The 13,540-nt window shown below is 37.7% G+C and overlaps 1 protein-coding gene across 6 annotated transcripts in view; it reads left to right on the forward strand.

The window, feature by feature from the left end:
- The window catches only part of kcnq5a (potassium voltage-gated channel, KQT-like subfamily, member 5a), a 95,455-nt gene that overhangs the window by 62,569 nt on the left and 19,346 nt on the right, over positions 1 to 13,540 (forward strand). For all 6 annotated transcript variants that reach the window (XM_052612994.1, XM_052612997.1, XM_052612998.1 and 3 more), the window contains exons 3-6: positions 7,419 to 7,509; positions 9,373 to 9,499; positions 11,398 to 11,573; positions 12,240 to 12,365. In XM_052612994.1, coding sequence (XP_052468954.1) covers positions 7,419 to 7,509; positions 9,373 to 9,499; positions 11,398 to 11,573; positions 12,240 to 12,365 — 520 coding nt within the window. The remainder of the gene's footprint in view (positions 1 to 7,418; positions 7,510 to 9,372; positions 9,500 to 11,397; positions 11,574 to 12,239; positions 12,366 to 13,540) is intronic.

Consider the following 13,540-nt stretch of genomic DNA (forward strand, 5'->3'; position numbering starts at 1 on the left):
TTTTTATTTATTATATTTTAATATACAGTATATCTTATTATAGTCTTATTTTACATATAACTGGTTTCCCCTTTTTATTACCGTTTTTACTGGTTTAAGGTGTTTTTGTTGTTGTTGTTGTTTTTTTATCAAGTAAATGCAGTGTTACTGGGCATAAAAGGGAAAAAAATAATAATCGTACCAAATGTAGCCTCAAAAAAGATAATTGCTCGAAATAATAAAGGCAAAAGCTGATCATATATTACATTTGTGTACAGCAACAATATACAGTACAGACCAAAAGTTTGGACACACCTTCTCATTCAAAGAGTTTTTCTTTATTTTCATGACTATGAAAATTGTAGAGTCACACTGAAGGCATCGCAGACAGAAGGCAAAAGGGCCAACAAGTGCTAAGCATCTCTCGGGGACCTCCTTTAAGACTGTTGGAAGACCATTTCAGGTGACTACCTCTTGAAGCTCATCAAGAGAATGCCAAGAGTGTGCAAAGCAGTAATCAAAGCAAAAGGTGGCTATTATGAAGAACCTAGAATATGACATATTTTCAGTTGTTTCACACTTTTTTGTTATGTAGATAAATCCATATATAATTCCACGTGTTAATTCATAGTTTTGATGCCTTCAGTGTGAATCTACAATTTTCATAGTCATGAAAATAAAGAAAACTCTTTGAATGAGAAGGTGTGTCAAAACTTTTGGCCTCTAATGTACATGCAATATAAATGAACTATTTAGTAATGACCATCATAAACTCACCGAATGGTTATTTAAATGAATGATTATGATTTTTTTTATTTTTTTTTATTTAAATTATTAACAGCTTCCATTCACTTCAGTGAACTTTAGCAGGATGCTCTCAGGGCTTTAGATGTCTATGGCTGCATTTATATTTATGTTAAGTAGTTGCTTAGAAATATAACCATGTGTTTCATCTAGCCGATTAGCCTTGTAAGATACTTGAGTAGATCGTATAAACAGCAGGATTAGTTAATAGACTTTTGGCAGAGGAACATCCTGTCTGTTCCTGGTCCCTGTCCTCTTCAAGACAAACTGCTGGAGGCAGAATGGGGCTGAACGATGTAGCTCATCCTCAACTCCACCCTCCTCCCCGGTAAAGTGAGGCTTAAAAAGAACCTAACCGCTGTGGTGTCTGGGAGGCTGCAGTTATGGTCGTGCTCTGTGAACTTTATGGGCTTACGGTGCATTTTGTTTGTCTGTGGAAGGAAGAGCTTTGTCTAAGGAAGAGAATTGGGAACTGCTGAGTTGTAGTGGGTGTGGGGGTCAACTGATATTTTTTTAATGTGTCTTTTTTCAAAGCTCTATTTTGGGACCCTAGGACCCTGGGACACTAGTTCACTAATTTAAAATGTCGAATACTGGCATATTATGTTGTACATTATAAAATATAATTATTTTTAAAACTGATATGTTTAATTTATAACTCTACGGAATATTGAACTCCTATTTACACAGTCTGCAAATCAAAGTGAACCCAAACTACATTATTTTGACACACTATATTTTTTTCTATAATTATATGGTAGCCTTTAAATTTTAAAAGAAGGTCATGAACCTGATTCAGCCAGAACATCATATTGATGCAGCAGTGGCATTATGTGATCAGCTTCAGGACCCTGGACAGCACCAGGCCTGATTAGACTTAACCTCAGGTTTAAAAAAACACCATTATTTCTCACCTTGAAGAGTTTCAGGTGTGCTCAGGGTTTGTGTCTGTCAGGCCTGATATAATATTAGTTATATTCTTTAAATTGTGCCATATTCTTTTGGAGCCATTACTCTTTCAATGTACTTTCTAATGAACATAAACGTGTAGTTTTGTTATTACTATTTACGTGTGCAACTTTCCATTCATGCAAAACAACATAAATTATCTATTTCATATTATATTAAACCAATTGATACTATGGGTTATACTCCTAACACTGTGGATAGGAACAGATTTACATAAAACTTTGTCACAAAAATTTGAGAAAAAAAAAAGGAATGAAATCCACTGATGGACAAAAATGGGAGATTGTAAGAATAAAGTAGTGCTTAGATAGAATATAAAAATCAATACACACATATGTGAAATGCTGAAACAGATTTTGTGGAGGCAAACTGATGTAAAATACGTCCCATGAATATGTACAATTTAAAAAAAAAAGTAAAATTGTACTTTTTGGTGGTAAAATTACAATGAGTATCTATTTTGTCCTTTGAATGTGGATCCCTGCTTTTCTTTTTGATACGCATCTCTACAGTTACGCATCTCTACCTCTTTCTCAAATCCTCAAAGATGCTCAACAGTTGCTGGTGGAAGGACAGCAGATCAAAGAAATTCATGAAGATTGATTCACAATGATGGTGCAGTAATACACAGTATTTTGTGTGTGTTGTCCTTGTTGTTGCGATGCCGTGTGTTTAGACTGATTTAAATATCAGATGTCCAGCCTCATGCTTCTCTGTGTTCACACTCTCTGGAGGCCTGCATGCATGCAGCCGCATTAAAACTTCTCTCAAACTGTAGCAAGCTATTATTACGCTTCATCTTTGATCAGATCTGCACACTGCCACCTCAAACAGCTGTATAGTCTGTTTGCTGGGAGTTAACATATAAAGTTAATGTTAATTAAAAATCCCCAGTGCAATTTGAGAACAATTAAACTCCAACAAACTCATCTTTTCCTGTCAGCTCTAAGCATATGCATCCATGGCTGCACTATTGTGATATTCCTCAATTATTCCGATTTTGTTCTATATCCCTAACCCAAGTTAAAAACATCTACAATTAGTTCAACCTAAACTACTTACAAATGTCTGTTGAAACTGTAGATATTTCTTGAGCATTCATGATTTCAGCATTCATGAAACGAGAGTGATGAGGTCATTGTACTATTTGGTGAACTATAATTTAGTCTTTTGTCTTGCTTCTGTTTGCATACTGAATTGTGATTGGTTTTGAATGGTGTACTGATTGTAAAAAGTCTTCTAAGCAGCTGACAGAAAACAAGACATGTTGCAGTTGCAAGGAGTTGTTTTTTGAATTGCTTGTGGCTTGTATGCTAGTGCTAGTGTACTAGTTTTGAGAGAGTTTTCAGAGGAAACAGTTCAGCACCGGGTTGAGATAACAGAGTCAAGCTGTGTCAAGACCTTTCTGAGTTTTTAAGTGAATCGTGTGCTTGCACAAGATGCAGTAATGGTCAGTTTTGACTAGCTGCCTCAGCTGGACTTTATGACAAGGTTTCGTTGTCATGACAGGTTTTTTACTGGACCTGGAACAGCAACATGCAGTGCTAGATGACAGCCGTAATTATTTATGAAGGGCCGGTGTTCAGCAAGCCATAGGAATGTCCAGGAATGCAGACTGAAAAAAAAAAAAAAACACAAACACACACACTTATAATGGCTGATTATACAGTCAGTATAAAATAAATACAACTGCATTCTCTAACACACAAACAAATTCAGCATCTGGAGTGCAAGTAATTCAAGCATTTTCCCTTCATTCTGTCTGCTGCTGATCAATCATCTTTTCTTACTTTCACACATTCAAACTCTGATTAAGAAGTAATTCACTGTCAATCTGAAAACGTCTTTGATACTAGTATGGTCCTACTTTACTAATTTTGTCAGTCAAACTCCTTTTGAGAGAGATTTTGCTCTGTTCTGTTACTGTAATGATTTCAGCTGTTTCTTTAATGTTTTATTACTCCAAGAATAACTGTAATACCTGACTGAATCTGAATCTATCATTGGACTATGACATCGCTGTCTGGCTTGTGAATGGTAACGTTCAGACCCATGTGTAAAAGCCCATTTGACTTAGGAGCCTTCCTCATAATAAGACATCAATCAACAGCCAGTGGCTTTCATTATGTCAAGGCTGCACAGGGACATTTAGTGCCATCTCCTGATTGTGTGTTATTGCTGTCATTAACCCTGGGCCTCTGTGAAGCTCTGGTCAGAGGTCTGAGTTGTGTCTTGTGCTCTGTTCCAGCTGCAGTGGAAACTGCAGCCAGTGTCCAGACCTTCCTGTTCAGACAGAGGAGAACCATTAGAGGCTCAAGCCAAATCAGAGCCAGATGTCCACAGGCTATTTGTACAAGGCATTCAATAATTCACAGAGCAGCCATTATAACTCAGGCTGTATTGTGTTGAGGATGCTGGATTACTAATGCTATACCTTATATTAATCCAATGGAAAATACATTATCATATTCATGTTGTCAGGAGCGCAAAGACTGACCAGACAACTGCCTGAAACACAGAAACATCCAATAATTTTCTCCTCTTCTCTTCTCTTCTCTTCTCTTCTCGTCTTCTCTTCTCTTCTCTTCTCTTCTCTTCTCTTCTCTTCTCTTCTCTTCTCTTCTCTTCTCTTCTACACGTGCCTCCTCACATCTTTGTGCCTCCTCACATCTTGCATTTTTGTGCATCTTCTCTTCTCTTCTCTTCTTGCATCTTTTCTTGTTTTAATTTCTCACTTATTGTCTTCAATTCCGCTCTCATCTCATCTCTAATCGTATTTCTTCTTGCAATTTCTAGTTCCTGCTCATCTCATCCAATCTTCTCACCTAGTCACATCTCACTTCTTTTTTTCTTTTTTGCCTCATCTTCTACTCTCTTGTCTCCTTGTCCGTCTTTTCATTCTTTTCATTCTTCTTGGTTGCTTTCATTGAGAGTCTTATTAAATGCTTTTCTTCACATACTGTAGGTTGATTGTGTGTGTTTGATGTGGTAGACAGCAATGCCGCCCTCTACCGTGTCATGTTTGATCAGATGCTACACAATGCAGGTGGCTTGGCTCATGAGAAGATATTTGAAATTCCAAATCCAAGCTTGTCATCGTTGCCTGTCTAAATGATCCTCAGACCGCTCAGAATCAAAACAAAACAATCTCAGACAGTTTCACACACACAGGCAAACAGAAACAGGTGTGTAATCCATGATATGCTACTGTAACCTTTCTCTCCCTCTTTTACTTTCTCTGTAGCATCACAAAACTGCAAGCTGACATTTGCATATAGACACTCTCATGCACATTTACCCGCACAGACCACTGAATTAGTAGGTGGTGCTATGTTTTGTCTTGCTAGTGGAAAGAGGTCCCTGGGGTTCAGAGCTTTGAAAGCACAGATGTCTGGGAGCCTGGTGCTGTGGCCACACGGCTCTGATTGCTAAAAGACCAATTTCCCCTGACCCGAGTGTTTAGCAGAGCGCTGGTACAGTACCTGCAGCTGTTTGTTAAAAAAAAAGTAATTCCTTCCTGTTCCAATATTTTCATTTCTCCACACATCTGGGATTGCTTTCATTTGTATTTTGAATGCTTTGACATATTTTTATGTAAGTGGATTGCAAATCTTTGGTCTGTTGAAGCACAATGCACTCAAACTGATTTTTACTAAGTTGTAGAAGTGATGCTTGAGTGTTACTGTTATTTAAAAAGAGTGCAAAATAGATGTATTTTCACCATTGGTCTCAGACTTTTGGAGAGGACTGTGTTTTTTGCATCGCCGCTACTGTTTCGCGTGTCTATTGAATTACAGTAATGATTGTAGCAGAAGCCCATTTCTTAGGCCTATTGTGGATGTGCATTTGTCCGTATGCATGTGTAAATGCAATAAACATGTCCTAGTTGAATAGCACGACACCAGTTTGAGTGTAATGGCTGTGGTCTGCTGTTACCACCAGGATATGGAAAGCACTATATCCTGCAATGACTCATAAAGTCTGTCACGATTCAGTCTTTGGGGAGTGTAATACTATGGAGTGTTATGAGATTCACAGAAGCCCTCACATTAACTGAAAGAGTCTGGATTGTGTGGGTGCGCAAGTGTTAGCAAAGCACTAAAAGGGTGAGGAGCAGGTCAGACAGACTGTGTCTCACTGACAAAAAGTAAAAGAAAGACAGAGGAGGTGAGGACTGTCAGCACGACTGTGATAACAGCTGTTAATGCAGTTACATACAAATGCCACAACTTGTTGTCACTGATCACAGAAAGATAAACAGTTAGTAAATAAACACCCCTCAAACTCTTTACACCTTGTCTCTCATTTTGAGAGAATGTGATGCTCAGTTAGGCCTTTCAGCAGTTGTGCTCTTTCATTAATAATTACAGAATGATCTTTAAAATATAATCATGGATAACAAGATTTGTTTAGAAATGAAAGTGTACAGAAACATAAGTAATTTAGGAATCATTCATTATATTCAGAAACTGATGAACGATAGTATAAATTAATGCTGGGGTAATAATCCAATTGAAGTTATATAAAAAATTGTCCTTGTTCTTTCAAGCCTTTCAATGGGGGTAAGCAGGTGTTTGTTGTCAACGGTTCAGAAGAAGTGAAATAAAGTGAGCACATCTGTAATAAAATGTTCCTCACACAGCTCCGGGGGGTGAATAAAGGCGTAGGATGCGTCGATGGTGAGTAGAAGGTGGACAAATTTTCATTCTAGGATGAACTAAGCCTTTAATATGAGTACAAATGGATATGTGCTAACAAAAACCTGCTTTCACTGGTAAAACAGGTATAAGGGTCAGAGCAAGAGGGTGATAAATTGCAATGTGAACAATTTTGGTGCAGAAAACCAATCAAGTGGACCTGAGATGGGAACGAAATAATTATAATAATACTACAACATTATAGAATATATTCCCTTTCAATTAAAAGGGAGGTGGAGGGAAAAGGTAAAATATAGAAGACAGTGCTAAATGTAAAAAACACTTGTTCCCAGACACAATGTAATTACAGGAAACATAAGGACAGCATTTGCTGGAAGACACAGTGATGTCTGCTAGTTCACTCAGACAGCATACGACAGCACGTCTCGCACAGCTGCAGCTGCTTCAGAAAAAGAAGAGTCCATCTCTGTTCTCCACCTAAGGCCAATGTTCTTAATGGCCTGTTTATACAGGTCCAGAGCAAAGGAGAGAGAGGGGGAATGGGACCGATACAGCATACTGCACCAGAGGGACAGCAGGAGAAAGCATGTACTGTTTGTTCCTGTAAATAGCTCTCAGACAATAGCACAGAGCCAGAGGGTGTTACATAGTTATACACACATCCATCATTTACAAATCTTTGCTGCATTAATGAGGCTGAAAGTGATGATTTGTTAGGGAAGTTCCTTATGTGAGTGTGTCGTTCAGGTACTTAAAGAGCTGTTATTTTTCCTGGTAAGTTGCTAAAAGAGTTGTAGAAAAGTACCACGTTATTCGATTGTGATGGCACTCTGAAAGCTCGCAGATTCGGTGATGTTCTTTCACAGGTCCACCCTTGGATTTGTTAAGGTGCTTTCATATCAGAACAAAGAAACCTTTAGCTTCATCTTGCAGTTGCTCAGATGAAGTCACACAATACACTTCCTTCAACTCTATAACTAATGTTTTTCCTTATTTGTTTATTGGCAGGTTCACCTTGGTGTTTGGCTGTCTGGTTCTCTCCGTGTTCTCCACCATCCCTGCTCATATGGACCTCTCCAATCACTGTCTCCTCATACTGGTGAGACACACAAGCCTACTGTATGTACTGTAGGACCAAAATACCTACACACCTGAAATTATCTTAAGATGATCTTACATGGCCTTATGGATATCAGCAGACTACTGTTCAAATTTTGGGGGTTATTTTAAAACAAATTAATATTTTATTTTATTTTATTTCTTTAAGAAATTAGTACTTTTATTCAGCAAAGATTAAAATGTTTCTTAAGCAAATCAGCATATTATTTCTGAAAGATCATGTGGCACTAATACAGAAAAGTCAGATATGCCAGGAATAAATCACATCTTAAAAATATTAAAATAGAAAAAATATTTTTATTTAAAAGTCCACACTACAAACAATAGTGTTGAAATGTTATTGTTATAGTTATCATTCTCGGTATGAATAGGCCTTAAGACCAGGGTCGTAGGGTCAGTGGAGGTACATTTTGATTTCTTGTTCATATTAGGTCTCAAAACAAGGTCTCAAATGACACTGATGCTCTCTGTTCTGGTGTTCCAAGATTCCTTCAAAAACTTTGTTGAGTACTTCACGTTAAAAGACAATCACATGGATTAGGCCATTTGATACATGTTGTATTATGCTGAGCTGGATTCATCCTTTCATTGAGATGTTTTACTGGCTGATGGGATCCTCTCAGGTGACAACCGAAAGTAGCATGGGGCTTTTAGTGATTTATCACCTCAGTCCCACCGGACTCTTGGTGGAGCGGGCCAAGGTGTTCCTGTTTCAGTTAAAGAGGCTGTATTGAGAGAAGTTCAATACAGAGACTATGAGACAACCTGAAAGCAGGAGAGGATGGCGTCTACCCCACTGGTGGGAAAGCAGGACCTGCACAGCTAACAGTATCAGATAGTGCTCAGGATAAGCAAACAGTGTTGTGTCAAGCCGTGGGAAACCCAGCTTGGCTGTCACAGTGGATCAGGACAGGCCAGTTAAAAAGGCCCAGTTATCCCAGGCCCTTTACCCCTCAGAGAAGGGACAAACCTGAAATATGACCTGTAAAATGGTTGTGTAGTCCATCAACAGCTGCAAAGATGACTTGATATTTAGACATAAATTTTAGCAACATTCAGGAATGATGAATCAATAAAACTTTGAGTTGCAAAGTATGAACAGAACTGATTATTGAGAAACGTCATAGAAAATTAGCTGCGTTAGTTTATAAAATATCAACAATTTCATTTTAAAATCCATCAGAGAATTTTGTTAATATAAATATGTTTTGATTTCATTTTTAATTAAATTAATACAAAATAACATAACACTATATTATAACATTTACAAGAATAAGGCAATATCAAAGCCAGACTTCTTCAAAGCTTATTTTTATTTAAATTAAAAAACTTTTTTTATATATATTATCTATCTATATATATATATATATATTATTTCCTTGCTTGCCTTCTTACCAGTGTATTAGCTTGCTTTGTTTCCCACTACTTAAGAATCAGTGGCAGGTAATCCAAAAGCCTGTACGTTTTGACTGACCTGATTGTAAGCACACTTAGCGTCAGTGAGCAGTTTAATGTAAATGTGTGTGTTTCTCTGGGAGCGGAGCAGTGTTATAAACTCATGCAGACAGATGTTGTAATCAGGTGAAGCCCTCTGTGAACTCTACTGTGGTTTTTCTAACAGTGCAATAAAAAGGCAATGATGGATTAACTGAGAGGTTAATTCTCTTACAGTAGCTAGACATGATCGCAGCCTCCTGTGGTGAACCAGGGTGTGTGTACAGTATATATATGTGCTAAGTATCCATGTCTAACTTCAGAATAGAACAACTGAATTGTGTGAATTAAATAAATGAAGTGGTGCGTCTGATGTCATGAACAGTGTTTGTGTTTCTTTTTTTTGCAGGAGTTTGTGATGATTGTTGTTTTCGGTCTGGAGTACATCATTCGCATCTGGTCGGCTGGATGCTGCTGTCGCTACAGAGGATGGCAAGGACGACTGCGCTTCGCTAGAAAACCATTCTGTGTCATTGGTAAGATAAAAAGTGTGTTCTGTGAGTGTGCTGTCCACCCGTGGACGTGTGTTTGTAGAGGGTGATGCATCTGCTGTGTTGGTGTGGATGTTGACAGATGCTCGATGGGCTAATGATAGCACCTCTGCCCAAAATCGATGACTGACTCAAACAAACACAGTGACTGAGAGAGTCCTCTTGTAATTCTCTCTTGAAGAAAAGGAGACAATAACTAACCAATGAGGGATCACAGGCAATATCTAACCAGAGCTATTTATATTTATTATATTTGCATGTGGTGTGGTATTGTGTTGAATAAGTGTAATTTATGAATATATCAGTCTGTTGTGTGCCACTCACTGAACCTCATCTCCATTCATTAGTAGGCTGAGTTCCATCAGCATCCCATCACTGCTGAGACGAACTCTGAATTTTATGTGCACATACCCTTAATGAAGCACACTGACTTTATGTGAGAACATCCTCTATTATTTCATCTTCATGTAAACTAATACAAATATATTTATCTTCAACTTCATGTAGCACTTTTGCATGGCAACATAGCAACTATAAATGATTTAAGTGATTAAAAATGTTTAAACAATTAATTAATTGAGAAAAAAATCTAGAAAATCTAAAATAAATAAATCATATATAAAGAATTTGTGAAGTATAAATGCATGTGCAGCAAAACTAATAACAATTTTGGGGATTTAAAAAAATATGTTTTTGAAAGAAGGCTTTTATGTTCGCCGAAGATGTGTTTATTTAATTAAAAGTACAATGAAAACAATATTGTGCTATACGATTACAATTTAAAACAAATGTTTTCTATTGTAATATATTTTTATATATTTAATGTCATGTTTTCCTGTGATGGTAAAGCTGAATTTTCAGCATCCATTACTCCAGTCTTTCAGAAAAATATGTACAAATTATTTTAAAGCATTAAAATGTGACATTACAGAACATTCATGTAACATTCTAAATGTCATTTTTTTTAATCAATTTATCGCATCCTTGCTAAATGACAATATTAACATATCTTACTGACCACATATCCACATATTTGAACTGTGGTCAATATAAAAATATTTTACACTGAACGAGATCTGTAGCTTTAAACAAGGACATGTTGATGTTGTCCTGTCATTATGAAAACCATTTATAAAATATTTAAATCCTGGAGCTGAAAGTTTGGTTATAAAACGTTTTATTAAGATTGTCATTCAAATGTATATTATTTAAAAATAGCTTTTTACAATACACATTGCTCCATGCCATCTGCTCACGTTCTTCAATGTCCCATTTGCACCTTGTGGCAACCTTCAAAGGTTGTGAGATTTTAATTTGGAATAACAGATTTTTACGAGGCCACCTTCAGCATGTGTGACACGAGAACATTCTTATTTCAAACCTCAAGTGTAACATTCAGCAGGAAAATATGACAGGTGATTTGAGTGAAGAACAATATTATTCCTGGTTAAGACACGCTGGGAGCTGGAGAGGTTTTTCTGTGTGTAGCGAAGGATTTAGATATGCTGCTCTGTAAGAAAGTGGCTTCTCTGCTCGCTCTTGGCTCCTTACTCTGTCTCTGATCTCAGGGACACAGACATAACAGACAAGTAAAGCCTATTTTATTTTTTTATTTTCTATATATCTCTGTTCCTGTCTTAAAGAACAGCAGCAAACTTAGTTTAGGTATGTTCTCCGGTGCTCTTAAAAATGGCTGGGTGGTCTTGTTGGAGTGATGACAAAGTATTGATATTGTGAGATAAAGAGGACTATGAGTCACTGATTCCATTATCTATATAACTAACTGCTATAATTATTTTTATTAAGTCAATCAAAGTATTTCTATTGCTCTGGCGGGTGTTAACATCTAGAAATGATCCCTGTCTCCTGTGATTGTGTTTCAGACATTATTGTGCTCATTGCATCCATCGCAGTGGTTTCAGCTGGTAGTCAGGGCAATATTTTTGCCACATCTGCACTTCGCAGTCTGCGTTTTTTGCAGATCCTGCGCATGGTGCGTATGGACAGGCGAGGTGGCACCTGGAAACTGCTTGGATCTGTAGTCTACGCTCACAGCAAGGTATACTGAATCCTATTTAACTGCAAAAATTAGTGAATGAGCTCAGGTCATGACATTGCGTGTGAGTTTTCGTGTCGAGGTAGACATGTGACACCACAATCAACCTCTTTTTCCAGCACCGCTTGGACTGAAACTCCATCCACGGGCTGCAGCCAAACCACACGCTTCCTCAGTCCTCAGTTACCCACCATTTAGTGGAGAGATTAGGGGTCCCCGCAATGAATCATTGTGGTTTATAAAATAGCAGAGTTACTTATTTCTATCTCCTTTGAGGCTTAAGCGTTTTCCTGACATCCCTGATTAAACTGAAAAAGAAACACAAAAACATCTTAAACCAGCTTGGTTCGCGGGTCTTTGGTAGTTTAGTCTGGTTTAGCTGGTCTCTCAGTCTGGTTCTCAGCTGATATACAGTAGCTTGTTAACCAGCTGATCCCCCAACCTGAACAGCTCACAAACCAGAAAAATGAAATTGTGTTGAAAATTATAAAACATATATATTTTTTAAGACTATAATTTGAAATAAGTTTATTTGCAAAAGATTTTTACAATAAACAATGTGCAGTTTTACATAAAATATAAAAAGAAAAAAGAAAATTTTGTAATTTTCACTCTTTGTTTGATAAAAAAAAGAAAGTTCGCTTTTTTTTTTTGCTATGTTTGTTTCAGGAGCTTGTGACCGCTTGGTACATTGGCTTCTTGGTGCTGATCTTTTCTTCATTCTTGGTCTACTTGGTGGAGAAAGAATTTAACAAACAGTTCGCCACCTACGCTGATGCTCTTTGGTGGGGTACGGTAAGTCTAACTTAACTGCCTTTCTTAAAGGTCATCCTTTCGCGCTTCCTCAACTGCTTTCAGTATCTGTGCAGATTTCCCTTTAAAGGGGACATCGGATGCCCATTTACAAAGTTGGTAGGAATCGTTTGGGTCTTCATGATATACTTTGGTTAAAATTCCTCAACTTGTCAAAAACAAGCAACCTGTTTCTGTGCATGTCTCTTTAAATGACACCACCCCTCTCTTCTGTGAGGCGTGTTGACACAAGACACCTGAATATATGGGTTAGAGGTGGTCTTATTCAAATAGTTATACCGTTTCAGACTCAGACAGCGCATAACCTGGCTGTGTGTTTTCTTTTCAGCTTTTCTGAGCTGACAGACCAGAAACATACCAGAAAACTAAATATAAAAAAAGAAAGAAAAAAAAACCACTACTTTAATTTAAGTAAATTAATCTGATGTCCCCTTTAAATGTACACCCCTCCCCTTTTTATAGCATTTTCTAACAACTGTATACAATCTATCTGTGGTTTAGGATGCTCAATAATACGCTGTATTTCATGCATTAATCAATAAGTGAGTTACAACCATAGGCCTTGACAGGGTTTAGTTGTTGTGGTACAAACAGAACTGGTCATGGTTCTTCACCAGCTGACTTAACAAATCAATGCATGTAATTTCCTGTTCCTACCAAGCACAAACAGAGTTAAGAGGTCAGTTAAGGGTATGGTCTTCTGTTGTAGAGCTCAGATGCAGAGACAAACTAGCGGTGGGCCAATATTATGCTGCCACACAGTATTTACACTGGGTTGAGCCCAAGCCAGTGTCTGGAGCTGACAGGCAGGCTTCTGTGGAGGAAAACAGGAGAACGGGAGTCTGGTTTTGTGTAGTCTTTGCTTCAAAGTGCTGTGAAAGGCCGCAGTGCTCTTTGCATTTGACAAATCACTCACTTTTACTGGATGTGTTGAATTTGCTTTGGCCAGGCCTTTGTTTAAGTATCCCCTGCCTGCAAGAATCCAGGGCGCTCATGATTGTGGAAAGGAGTGCGAGATGTTGGTCACCAAAGTATTTATCTTGCTGAAAGATGGATCTAATACTGTGCAACTGTGTAACTTTAGAATGCAGATTGGTGGTTATGGGTGTTTAACAAGGCACAAATGGACAGAATTGAATGCATCTTTGGAGGCCTTT

This window comes from Carassius gibelio, chromosome A13 (assembly GCF_023724105.1).
Source record: "Carassius gibelio isolate Cgi1373 ecotype wild population from Czech Republic chromosome A13, carGib1.2-hapl.c, whole genome shotgun sequence".
In the NCBI taxonomy this organism is placed as follows: domain Eukaryota; kingdom Metazoa; phylum Chordata; class Actinopteri; order Cypriniformes; family Cyprinidae; genus Carassius; species Carassius gibelio.